Source organism: Daucus carota, chromosome 7, assembly GCF_001625215.2.
Source record: "Daucus carota subsp. sativus chromosome 7, DH1 v3.0, whole genome shotgun sequence".
NCBI classification, from domain to species: domain Eukaryota; kingdom Viridiplantae; phylum Streptophyta; class Magnoliopsida; order Apiales; family Apiaceae; genus Daucus; species Daucus carota.
The window spans coordinates 31,134,956-31,148,981 of NC_030387.2; the positions used below are offsets into that span (position 1 = coordinate 31,134,956).

Here is a 14,026-nt window from a genome sequence, read left to right on the forward strand (position 1 = left end):
TCCTAAAAGAATATGAGAAACATCCATGGGGAGGACATCGCACCATATACTCTCCTCGTAGCCCTCGAGATGGATCGGAACAAGACACCTGTGGGTCACAGGAATAGATGTCTTGTTGACCCAGGCTACACTATAAGGATGAGGATGTGGCTCTACTTTTAACTTTGATCGCGCAACTGCAGATTGTGCAACCACATTTAAACAACTCCCCCCATCGATAATGACCTTTGACGTTACTCTGTCAACTCTACTAAAGGTGTGGAATATGGAAGTCCTCTTCCAATTATCCTCTTTCGAGTTGGTAAACAAGCATCGCATAACACCTACATGTCTTTCTGTCTCCTCTAGGTCTCGCAAAGCGTCCTCATCATCGGTGTTATGGGCTCTCTCTAGGTCACCCTCGAACAACTCATCATCCTCTCCATAGTTCTCAAGAAGATTTAATCTTTTCTTTGGACACTCGAAAGACTTATGTCCGGGCTCGTGACACGTAAAACATGTCTCGGTGTTTCTAAATCGAGAGGATGACCCTGGAGTCTGAGCTCTCGTAGGGTCTCTAGTAGGAACACTCGTACTACTACTAGCTCCCTGAGATGTGGGGATAGTCCGACTCTGTGGTAGAGCTCGACTCATAGGCTGCCTTGAATAAGATAGCCCTCTCTGTTGGGAGAACTCCTTGAGTCGATACTCATGTTCTAATGCGACCTGAAAAACGTCATCAATAGTGTTGATTTGAGTATTCATCATTTGTCGTTTGAGCTCGGGTCGTAACCCATTTTTGAATTTAATAATGCTCATACGAGTACTTTCTTTAAGCTCGCACCTCTGAATCAACTCCCTATACTTGCCGATATACTCAGCAACAGACAGACTACCCTGAGTTAGGTTATCAAACTGCTCCATTAACCTATCTCTATGCCCTAGAGGTAGATAATACTGAGTTAGACGCATCTTCATCTCAGCCCAATGCCTAACTGGAGGCTGCCTTGTACGTTCTAGGTCTCCCTCAATACTACGCCAAAAGATGTTAACTTGCTTTACAAGCTTCATCTTGGCGAATCTCACCATACGCTCGTCACTCATAACATGCCAATCAAAGAATTTATCCATGCTGGATAACCAATCGGAGAAAGCATCAGGATCAAATCTCCCATCAAACTCTGGGGCATCTATCTTAATTTTGAGCACATCATCTCTTCCCTCATACCTATCATGATTTCTATAGTTACGGTATCCCTCGTCCCGACGCTCATTATAATCATAGTGATTGTCATATTCAGGTGGATCGTTCCTATAGTTGTCATGATGTCTAGGGGGTTCCCTTTGATTTCTACCTCCCTCATGTCCTCCCATATGTCGAGGAATAATAGCCTCAACATTCTGACGTCGAGGTGGAACTATATCTCTATGGACATCGTCAATGTTTGGTTCAACATTTAGATTCCTAGCGTTGTTTGCAATCTCTAAAGCCTCGACTCGATTACTTAAGCTATCAAACTTATCATTCATAGACGTTGTGAGGACTTGGATACTCTGTAACAATTGAGCTAAAGTTGGCTCAGGAGGTTCATGAGGTGGGTCCCGCGAGTTGCTATCGGTTCCGCTACGAGTGATGACCATGATATGACTAAATGCACAGCTGAGATATGATAGAAATTTAACGTAAACAACTATATTATAGTCGACCACTAATGCTATCACTAGTTCTGAAAATATAGTAAAGAAGACATGTTTATGCAACTAACATGGAATATTGTGCAAACTAAGCAAATAAAGTCATGCAAATATAAAAGAAGGCTAAATACCAAACTATGAATTAAAATTCCTAACACATGAATATTAAGTCCTAGAATTAAAATGTAAATCTTTTTTTTTTTTTTAAATCAACCAAACTGATATTAGATGCAGCGGGTGGGTATGTAGAAAAACTCAGAATATGAACATGGTTACATTAGCAGGAACATGGAAAACAAAATGGATTGTTGGTTTTGAAATTAAAAGATCAGGCTGATTGTGATGTTAAGAACAGGCAGGCCTCTATAATAAACAAGCATGATTAAGAATATTAGGATGTCCTAACAAGGGTATAGGTTACCTCCCTCGTTTCTCTACAGCACAACAGTGGACGCGTAGTGTAAATGTCCAGTGAAATGAACAACCATGTAATAAATTTCTGCTGCAAGATGACAGTGACAACTTCAGTGATTTCCTTTGCTTTCCTTCGATATGTTATCTCCTTCCAGCTTCTCTCTATTTCTTCCTTGACATTTTATTTCTTTTAGTAGAGAGGAATGGTGTACAGGGACTGAAATTTGGTTTCTAGATTATGTAGAAATGGTCAGGTTTTGGACGGAAATCAGGGTGAATATGGCAGCTGATGAACAGTAACAGTAGGATGAACTCTAACGATGAGAACAACCAGAATTTTAGCTCTGATACCAATTTGACGCAGCACAATGACAGGATTAAGATTATAATAACAAGATAATGATAAACACAACAAGAACAGTGATTATAAACCTCGGGAGATTGAACCGCAGGACAATCTCTACCCCAAGCTATCCCCAAATTGATACATTATCAATATTCAGAGAAGAAGTTATATATATAATCAAAGTCTCCCTTCATAAGAAGCTGATACAGGGGTATATATAGGCTGTTTACAAACCCAAACAGCTGGGTAAAATAATAGTGCAGCTCCCAACTACTTATTAAAGGTTCTAGCTGTAGCTACTAAGAACTAGATGATACAAAGTCAAGTACACAATTGAAATAATACTACTGATAATAACTTTCCCCACTGTTAAGTCAAGATTAAACTCAAACAGGATACACACTGACAAACAGGATACACACTGATTCCTATCAGAAGAGCTCCTATGACTTAACAGAAAAGATCTTGTTCACGACTGGTTCTGGTATAGAAATCAATAAACAAAATTTGGTCCTTATCACATTTCAAATATATTGTATTCCCTATTTCTGTTTTCCAGTTAGAACTGCAAAAATGATTTCAGGTAGAGTTCATAACTTAAGATACTTCTAGGTCCTTAAAGGTGGAGTTTAGGAATCAGAGTCGATAAAATTGAAACCATGATAACTAATTAACCTTGCACAAGTGAAGGTGGCACAGAATGCTATGTGAGTTTGAAATAGACAGGTAGACTGTTTTGGTACATGCATGCTCAAGCACTGCCATTATTAAGGGGAGGGGATGAAATTATTGCGGAAACAATTATAAAGGGAATGTTCATACCGGCAGTTTCTTCCTAATATTTCTTCCCGCGTAAACTCAGTCAGAGTAAGAAAGCTATCAGATGCAAAGATCTGCATAAGAAAAAGTTTCTACTCACACACACAACAATAATGCAAAAAAGAAACCAGTTAACCCTTAAATCTCAGATAGTAGCTTGTGGCGCACACAAAAATTAGTGAAGAAGCAGTTATACTTGACTAGAAGAAGAGATGAAAAGAAAAATGAATTCTAGAGTTTCTTTGAGCATTGTCACATACAAGATTGCTGTCTGTCATATAGTTGTTTCAGTTTATAAGGAAATGCCTGCTGTAGTACAATCAAAACGTTAATCAGGAAGAGATCTCACAATTGGGTTGTCAGGAAGTCTCGGATCTGTTATAACAAAATTCTTTTCAATGCGCTCCAATGTGGTTGCTAGATCAATTCCTTGGCGTACATGTCTTTCCGCATTAACATTGTCCCAACTGTCAGAGTGTTTAACTTCAGATATAATAATGGATTGATCTTCAAACTTTTCTACTTTACTTGAAGACCATCTTCGATGCCTGCAGAACATTAGCAATATCAATGAGAACTTTCATTAGTTCTCAAGTCCTGAGGAGATCATTATGTTATGCTGAGCATCACATGACAAAACATTAAGACAAATTTTGTGTAGTTGAAGAACAAGGCGAAAGCAACAATTCTATTTACTATTGGGAGATATTCAATCGGATCTCTGCTTTAAAAAATCATATTAAATAAGGGTATCAGAAAGATTTTAGTAACATTAATTTTGTCGGTGCTTATATTGCTTGTTGCATACTACCTCTATCTTTCTAGAGCTCCTAGGAGTGTCTTAAAGACTGCAGAGAAGATTTTGAGTGTTTTTCCGTGGGAGGGATCTGATCACTACTTAGTAGCCTAGGTGCCAGTTGACAGCCAGCCTCAATTTGGAAGAGGTTGGGGCATTGAAATTTTAAAGTTCAGAAATTAAGCCTTTCTTATAAAGTATATGTTGCGTTTTCCTTTGGAAGTAGGTTCTTTGTGGCATAGGGATTCTTATACGCAGATATGGTCTGTCTGGTAATCTTTGGGACAGTAATAGTGTTGAGAGCTTTTTGACTCAAGGGTCTTGGAAAGACATTGCTATTTTGTATAAAGAGATTTCAAGTATTGTTGATTTTAAGCTGGTCAAGGAGAGAATAAATTTATGGGAAGACATTTGGTTCAAAGAGGGGCCTTCCAGATATAAATTCTTGATTTATATGCAGCTTCCTTGGCTATTTATAATATAAGGGTATTAGACTAGTTGGTATCTAAGGGCAAGGGTGGGGTGCTGCATTGGTATTTTAAATTCAGGAGGCATATCTTAGACAGGGAGATGCCAAACCTTACTCATTTCTAGCAGTTGATCTAAAATGTGTGTGCTAAATCAATGAGCACCTTTTCACATTCAACAAATTTGATACTAATGCAAGCTTTTAATATTGCTGAACAGGTACACAAATGTGTATTTAGAAATAAGGGTTTCAAATCACTTCTTTTTTCTAAACTCAGGTAAGGTTACCCCAACTACCCTACTCAAATAGGTACAGCATTCTTATATTTTGCGAAGAAAAAGGTAAAGCATCAATTGCACTATTAATTAAAATCACTCTGTTATATAAACCACGTAGATAATCACTCTGTTATATAAAGGTGAACAAAAAATGTTCAATGGAGACCAAAAGTAGACCTCGGGAGTTTTTGGTTCAAGGCCCCCAAGCAAAACAGCACCTTATTCAGGGCCTTAAGGCGCATGCTCAGGGGGTCCTGAGGGCAGAGTATGGCATACCTCCAGTGATACAGGGGGTCCTGAGTGCGAGCTCAGGGCCTGGACTGGGCTAAAATAGATAGTTTCCAAGTTTCCAGCTTACTTATTGGGTTCTCATTATGTTTTCTACACCATTTTATAAAATCCCATCCAAGTATTAAGAAACATATTATAATTATTAGGTTTTCAGATATATAGTGTATTTTGAGAGGGAGATTGGAAGGAGTGAAGGGACTCATCCAGAATTCAAGCCATCTTTTCAGCTTGTATTCTTTGTACTCCAATTCCTAACCTCATGGTTTGCATTCTTAATTCATATTTGGTTTTATGATGAGTAGCCAAGTCCCTTGATCAAAAAGTTGGGAAGTATACTTGGGCTTTTCATGTCTGTTCAATTATATTCTGAATTCTTCTATATGCTAATCTTTCATTGAGAGCTTTGTACAGTTAATGGAGTCGCAAACATTTAATAAAATCCTAAAAAATAATAACAAACTGGAAAAGGAGTTATTATTCTAGGACATGATATGATAGATATAATTTAAGTATCATATCAGGTGATTGATATGAGAATTGTGATATTAAAAATCTCAGCTTCTTAATAATCTATAGTTGTTTGTTAATTGACCATGGGAGTGGCGCTTAAGGAATAATCGTAAGCATTATAATTTACCTAGGTAGAGGACTTCAAAAACATGAGGACTGTTTTAACAAGAAGAGACACAAATTAGACATTCATGATAGCCATTGAAAAATCTTAATGCTTTGATTGCTTTCTCTCATATTTTTTTCTATTATATAGTATTTTATTTATATGATTATATTAATTAGTAGATATAACGCACCACCATAAAACTATTTTCCAAATTGCAAGAGATAATATACTTGAAATCGGTATTGATATCAGTCGAATGAACTCCGAAAAAAATACACATCAAGACTAAGCTACAGCTATGCACACCTTACATATTTAGGATCAACAGTAATATAGATATGAACTTAACATAAATGTTGTTTAAGTAGAGTCTTATTATTCTATACTTTTATTTTTATCCTACATGCATGGCAAACAACTCAATGAATATGTCATATATACTTTCACCCAAGCAACAATATCTAAACAAGAGCGCAGAACTGCAAAAACATGTTTTAGTTGGTGTTAATTGGGATTAAACCCAGTGAAAGGTAAGCAAGATGAATGAATACACAAGATACATAAACAGACTGATTACCAGTGAGACAAAGAGTGAGGGCACCTACTTTGCTGAAGTTTAAGACAGCTGATAAATTTGCATTAAAGTTGTAACAAAAATTAATGGTTTCAGAAGTTAGCTCACCCTACTACGGAAGCGTACTCTGATTTTACAGGTTCAATAGTTGAATGTTCGATAGGATTCCACTGAGGAGTTTGTGTCGTGCAGTTTAACTTCTTCTTATCAGACTGTTCATTAGTATCATCATCCAAAGATTCTATATGAAATGATGGATGCTTCACAGTTTGCATAACCTCGGTGATAGACCCCAAAGCCTTTTGCTTTTCACGAGCTGAAGTGTTGTAAATGAATTAGAGACACCGAATATTACAGTACACATTTCAGAATTCTAGCTGAAGAAGTCTACCTACCATCATAGCGAATTAAGGATGTGGGCAATCCATTTGGTCGCAATTCTTTTTCACTTTTGCCTTCAGTATACTTACTGACTTCGACTTGCATTCTACCAAAAGGAACAACTGAATTAATCAACTGACTGGCATAATAACATAACACTGAAATAAGAAAATTGGAAAGGAAATTAAGCATCACTAAGCATTTTCATATGCATCTTCAACTTACATATATTCTTCTCCTTTATTCTAGATTATGTAAAAAAACAAAGTCAATTTATTGGTGCCCCGACAAATCATCTAAAAAAAACCTTACAGAAGCAAGCAATACGTGTACGAATTTAAGAACTACAACTTCTAATATCAGAACAATTAGTCAACTTCAACAAGAAGCACGTAAATGTGATTCAGATATATCCATATCGTGTTCCTCAAACCATTAAAAGAGATATTCATGGAACACCTTCCTATTTTTTGTTGAATTCCCCAGATACTTTACCCTAACTTCTAGGTAAGTCTCTCAGCCAAACATATAAATAGAATAAGAAAATAGGCAAAACAAAATACATCTTGTCAAGTAAATCACCGTCAAAAGAAAGATAGGACTGGGACCAAAATTTAAAAAGATAAATCTTGTTTTGGACAAAAATGTTTTTGTCTTGCATTTGTATAGGCAATAGACTTTGTTTAAAGTTGTTTACTTGTGGGAAAATAACAGTTGAACTAGAAATCAACAAGAAGGCATATAAAGAGCAATGGAATCGGGAAGTGAGACAGTACCCAATGAATTTAATGGTGTTTCCTGAGTCATCTTTAATAGGGGTAATCGTGAGAAGATTCCAAAAAGGAGTGCCATTCTTCTTGTAGTTATAAAGCCTCCCACAGTAGCTTGTCCCTTTTTCAACTGCATCTCTTATCTTTGCTACTTCCTTTCTATCTGTCTCTGGCCCCTGTAAAAACCGGCTGCAGACAATATATTTTCTACAGGTCAGCTTAAAAAAATGAAACCTGGATAAAATGGATGAAAATTATAAATTTGAATAGATAAAAAAAGTTACACCGATAACTTTAGTCTGTTTTAAAATTTAGTTAATTCCATCTCTAGAGTGCCAAACTCAGGAACATATTTTGTTTGTGATTATTGGATTAGCAGTCATGATTAAGACTCTAAACACATATAGAGAGTAGGGCATGGAAACAGTTGGGACACGATCAAGAACAGCGGCCAGGTTTTTGGCGGTCCAAGCGAAATTGCCTTGGACATAGTCGATGCTCCGGAACTCAACCACCAACACTTTCATCCTTACAATCTATCATTTTTCAGTAATTTATCGAGATTATTACTTTATTATCGAGGTTCTAATGTTAAGTGTTGGTAATATTGAAGCTAAAGTATGTATCAACATAAAATTGGACAATATAAGAGAAGAGTGTAAGCAAGTTGCTAACAAAATGACTACCCGGGGAAGTTGATTGTAGTAAATTCATATATAATCGCAAGCTATGTATACATTAATAGGTTAGAAATGGAATTACAATTTAAAATTAATAACTAACAGAGTAATGTTCGTACCCCAAATTTTGTTCCCAAATATTTTTTTCTCAATTTTTTTTTCATATCACGAGATACAGATGGTTATTTTTAATGGGGTGGTTATACAAGGTCCCATTATTATTATTAAAGTAAACTTCAAATTTGTGCCCAAAGTGTACACCGATTTTTAAAAAGTTGGCCAAAGTTTCAGATTCTCAAAAAGATTGGCCAAACTTTGACTCCGATTTTTAAAAGTGTGGCTCCCGTTAAATGTATTAACGGAAGCCTAACGGGAGCCACATTTTTGAAAAGCGGACCAAACTTTGGCCACTTTTCTGAGAATTTGGAATGAACAAAAGGGTAAAAATGAGTTCCAAATTCTCAGAAAAGTAGCCAAACTTTGTTCCGCTTTTCAAAAATGTGGCTCCCATTAGGCTGCCGTTAGTGACATTTAACGGGAGCCACACTTTTAAAAAACGAACCCAAAGTTTGGCCATCTTTTTGAGAATTTGGAACTCTAGCCAACGTTTTGATAATCGATGTAAACTTTGGCCACAACTCTGAAGTTTACTCTTATTATTATTCCGTAAAATCAATTTTACATTGTCTAACTAGATTTGGGAAAAAAATTGGTAACATTTTTTGAGATTCCTAGCTAATATATGTACAATAGAACTGATTCTGTCATCTGTGCTTCAACATTTACAATTAGGCTAACTGATTGGGATAAAATCGCTATTGTTAATTAAAAGATGAACAAATTTTGGGCAGAATTGAAGCGATACAACACAATACAAGAAGAGTATAAAACCAGCAGCTTACTTGGGCGATCAGGGAATATATTATTGCGGTCGGTAAAAATGCTGCCCGTAAAACACGCGTACAACGAATAACAGCAACAAGGTCGAATGAGTATGAGTGTATGGCTGCACGAGTGTGTGCAGCAAGTATTTACTACCGTTGCGGCTTACGGACACAGAATTGGACATGGGAAATAATTCAAATTTTTAGGAGGTATAAGGAATTGGGTGTGAGTTTATAATTTTGGTATAAATTGTAAATGACTTTTATGTGACAAGGTAAATTGTTTAAATTTTATGTGTTAAATAATCAGGAAACATATCAGCTAATTGTTTTTTGTATATTATTGTTTATTTTCCTACCTGATTGTATCAGTCTTGGGGGTTTGTTTATATTGTATCATTATGATTAATGAAAGTGCTTCTATTTTGTGACAATGTTGGTATGTGATGTAATATATATTATTTAAATATTATATCGAGAAATTGATATGCGAATTATGAGATTATAAATCATTGAATTTTAAGAGGTCAGAATTGTTTTTTAATTCACCATGGTGCTTAAGAGCCAATTGTAAGGATGTGGGAGATGACTTAATATATATAAGAGAAGGATATTATTTAGTGAGATAAGAGATACATATTAGATATTTATTTAATCATAAAAAAACTCTAGTTCTTGCATATTTTCTTTTATATAAATCATATATTTCATTTAATTATTAGCTTAGTTTTAACCATCGATCTTTCTTCATATTTCTAGATATAAAAAATAAAAGGTTTGAAATTAATTTTCATATATATACTACTTCCGACCCCCTCAATTGTTTATATCGCGGAACGGGAACTCGGCACACATTCTAATACTCTTATAAAATATAGTTTGATAAATTATTTTGAACTTTTTTTTCTTTTGAATAAGAATTTAGTATCTAAATTTTTACACAAAAGAGAATTAACTTGAAAAAAAAAGTTATAGAATTATATTTTATATGCACCTTAAAATGCGTGCCGAGCAACGCAAAAAAAAGTGTAAAGAAATTAGAGGGACAGAAGGAGTATATTAAACAACAAACCATCACTTTTAGTACAATACTATTATAATAAGGGTTTTTCAATGATGTGTCTATATCACACATTAAGCACAAAATTTGATAAATTCCTCTTATTTTGATTGGCCAGCACTCTTGAATAATGGTGGACCCTTTGCATTTACAACAACCACACTAATCAAAATATCCAAATTCATTGATTTTAATACTTGTATTCGATTGGGATTTTAATGCATTGTTTTTAGTCTATGGATTTTAATGGATTGTATGAGATTTTAATTTTGTGCGGATTCTTGATGAAATGTCGCAGAGTTGATAGGATTTAGGTACAATGCTTCAAAATCTCATTGAATTTGGTGGGATTTCAAAAAACTTAAAATACACTGAAGAATGCCACAAAATCCGTCATTTTATGAAATGAAAAAAAATCCATCAGCATTTGAATACCATCAGATTTTAATGGATTTTAAACAATCCCAATTGAATATCATCGGATTTTAAAGCATAATTTAAAATCCCAATTGAATACCTCAAGATTTTGTAGCATAATTTAAAATCCCAATTGAATACCTCAAGATGTTAATGGATTTCAAATAATCCCAATTGAATACCCTCGGATTTCATGAATGCAAAAAAATGCTTTAAAATCCCAATCCAATACACCCCTCTTAGTATGTGCCCATGGACACGCAGCAAATAAACCCCTTTGTGTTAATAAAGCACGTCTACATCGTTACTCTATTTATTATTATATTCATTTATAAATTCCCATAAAATATAGTTTTTAAATCATTTATGTCATGTTTATGAACAATGATATGGAATTGTTCGAATACATCTAGTTGACTTCATTATTTAAGAGTAGTGTTATATGTACAAATTAGATATAATTTTTTTTTTCAAAATGACATATTATGACAAAATTAATCGGTGCTAGTTATGTATATGGCGAATTCATTCTAATTAAAACTCAAAATATATATAAAATATATATATATTTAATTTTGTAAATGAAACATTTTTAGGATTGAATATATCACGAGAACTCACATTATGGACAAGATGAAGATAGTGAAATGCTTACCAGTTATTCCCGATAACTTCACGAGCAGAGTAGCCAGTCATTTCAAAAAAGCCAGTGCTAGCATAAACCACTGGCAAATCCGGCTTAGTGGCATCACTCACCACAAACGTTTGCTGCAACGTAGCCAATGCTGCCTTCAACTCTTGTGACACTTTCGGCTCTCCATACTCCTCTGCACCCATCATTCTCCCCGAGTCCCCAAACATCCTGCCCGAGTCTCCTGCCAAGCGTCCCGACACGTGTCTGCTCCGCGGGCTCGAAGTTATCGCGCGAAAGCTGCCCCCTCCGCCTTCTCCTACAGGCTGAACCACCAGTCCCCATTCAGCCGTCCTTTCCACAATTGTTGCCTCGTCCACTTTCTTATTGGTACTAGTAGTTGCATTATCATTGTTACTAGTACTTGCAGTGGCAGTGCTGGTCGATGCAGGCGTGTCGAAAACCATCCATTTGGGGACGGTTTTCGATGTTGATGCTATGCTCGAAGGCGAAGGATCCATCTCTGTATAGGAGAAGAGAAGCAGAGTTACTGGACAGGGTAGAGAGGGTAACGGGTCATGAGTATGCGTTGTTTTTTTTGTTTGTTAGGCTGCAAGCGTATGAAGAGACTAAGATACATTTGGGAAGATAATGTGCACAAAAGAAGTTATATATTGCTCCAAACTAAATGGTGACTGCTCGCAGATATTCTTTTAGTAGGAGATTGAGCCATCGAGGACATAGAAGTATATTGTCCGATTCCTCGCTACTTGCGAGAAGTATTCAGTATTTCATTTTTTCTATCAACTATACGAAAATGAATTGTACCGAAATATATCTATAGTCTATACGAAAGAAGTTCATTAATCCAAAAATCTATCATCTAGCTGAAAGAGAGGTAAAAGTATTTCGGAAGTTATTATTAATCCAAAAATCTATCATTTAGCTGAAAAAGAGGTAAAAGTATTTCGGAAGTTATAAATTCAAAGAAATTCATCGCACGAAATGATAAAAAAATACATGATCAGATAATATTTCAATTTAGACTGTTTATAAAATTGGTTAACACGTGGGAGAGAACTGAAGGCAGGAGGGAGCGAACTCATCTGGAAGTAGAAACAAAAAGCAATATCCTTACAGATTTAAACAGGTTCACAAATAAATTTAGAGGATGTGGTGACGAGTTATAAACAAGAGGATTACCTGCGGGCTGCGTATGAGGCCACAATGCAAAAGGCGTTTCAATAATGTTTTTGTCATTTCTCTTAATATTCCTCCTCTTGGACCACTGTCGCTCAAAAAGGCTACCTTGTTACATTTTTTTTCGAAATACGATCTATTTTTGTGTGTATATTTCTTTAATTATAATATACTGTACAAACTACTGTATTGTGTAGGAAATGAGTTTGTTTATAATCAAGTTCTAAGTTACTGTATTCAATATAATTTATTCAAAAAAAAGTTATTTAATATAAGGTATAATTGGATTCATTATACATTATTTATCTTTTGGAATATAATTTAGTATTTTTTTTTGTCATCCGGAACCACGTAGCCTGATTACAAAAGATATCTCTCGCCAATGATTATGATCATGCGTTATGGGATGTGTTAACAGAATATTATAACATCATAATTTGAAAAGCAAAATATTTTCAATATTGCAATAATTTACGAACAAAAGAGGGATGGATCGAGTTTTATTTGGGCCGGAACAGGGGAAGCAAGCAAGGAAGAGTTTCTGTAAAGGTTATATAAACTTATAGGTAGGTCTTAGATGAAAGGAATGGATACAGAGCTTCTTTGTCCCGTTTCCAACTTTAAACAGAAAAATATATATTTGTGTAATAAGTCAGAAGTCAACTTTAAAGTTAAAATCATAGATAAACTTAGAAAATGACTTAAAGCTAGAAGTTAGTTTGAGGTACATTTTTCAGTGAATTAGTATATATTTTTTCTACTTTTCTTTTGTAAAAAAATTACTCATAAAACATAAATTAACTACAAATCACTTTTATTTTTAATAACTCATAAGTTATTAATGAGTCAAAATTACCCAAACAGATATTTTAAACATCATAAGTCACGTTAAGTTATAAGTTATAAACTGAGCTAAACGGACTCATAAAGGTTTATTTGGTTCGCAAGAAACAAACAAATCTAGGAACGTACTTTCACAAACAAAACAGTAAACACTCTAAGGGGTCGTTTGGTTGGGGCTTTCTTTGTATCAGGTATGAGTTTTGTTCATTCCAACCTCATACCTGATGTTTGGTTGCAAATTTTATTTCACCAAACTCATTTCTCAAACCCACAAGGTATGAGATTTTCATACCTAAGGGGTGAGGTGGGTATGAAACATGGGTTTCAGGAATTAATTTTTTTTCTTTTATTTTCATTACTATTTATATCATTTCATGTAAATTATTAATAAAAAATGAAATTAATGACTCAAAAATGTATGTAGATATTAAGTTAATGAAATTTTAAATTAATCACAATTAATAACTCATAAATATTATAATTCAACCCTATTCATTCTACCCCTCAACCAAACACCTATATCAGAAATGATACCTCAAACCCCTGATTCCTCATTCCAACCCCATACCCCCTCTCCAACCAAACAACCCCGTAAATTGATTCCAATCATGCGGTTGAGTTGAGCTCTGAGTGTTGGATTTCCTGCAAAAATGTATTATTAAAAAGTAAAGAAAAATATTTTTGAAAATTTGAAATTATATTGAACAAGGTGTTATTCAAGTGAATGTTTTTTTCCTAATATTAGAGATCATTCACAATATATAGGCTTAGTATATAATGTCTTTATCCCAAAAACATAATTATCTATTAAATAATGAATATACATCAATTACAATTACAATTAATATAATAATTACACAAATATATATTAATCATATTT

At 34.7% G+C, this 14,026-nt stretch overlaps 1 protein-coding gene across 4 annotated transcripts in view; it reads right to left on the reverse strand.

Moving 5' to 3' along the window:
* Positions 1 to 11,787, reverse strand: part of LOC108192237 (phototropin-2) — a 35,088-nt gene extending 23,301 nt beyond the window's left edge. The window contains exons 1-6 of one of the 4 annotated variants that reach the window (XR_010285503.1): positions 11,128 to 11,759; positions 7,438 to 7,620; positions 6,676 to 6,767; positions 6,389 to 6,596; positions 3,603 to 3,801; positions 3,257 to 3,345 (exon numbers count right to left, since the gene is read on the reverse strand). Coding sequence is in view for 3 of the 4 variants with exons in the window: in XM_064080988.1 (XP_063937058.1) it covers positions 3,257 to 3,345; positions 3,603 to 3,801; positions 6,389 to 6,596; positions 6,676 to 6,767; positions 7,438 to 7,620; positions 11,128 to 11,624 (1,268 nt within the window). In the remaining variant the exon portion in view is untranslated. Of the gene's footprint in view, positions 1 to 3,256; positions 3,346 to 3,602; positions 3,802 to 6,388; positions 6,597 to 6,675; positions 6,768 to 7,437; positions 7,621 to 9,013; positions 9,157 to 11,127 lie in introns of those variants that run through there. The other 3 variants (XM_064080989.1, XM_064080988.1, XM_064080990.1) reach the window with 3 other exon arrangements.
* Positions 11,788 to 14,026: the final 2,239 nt, after the last annotated feature.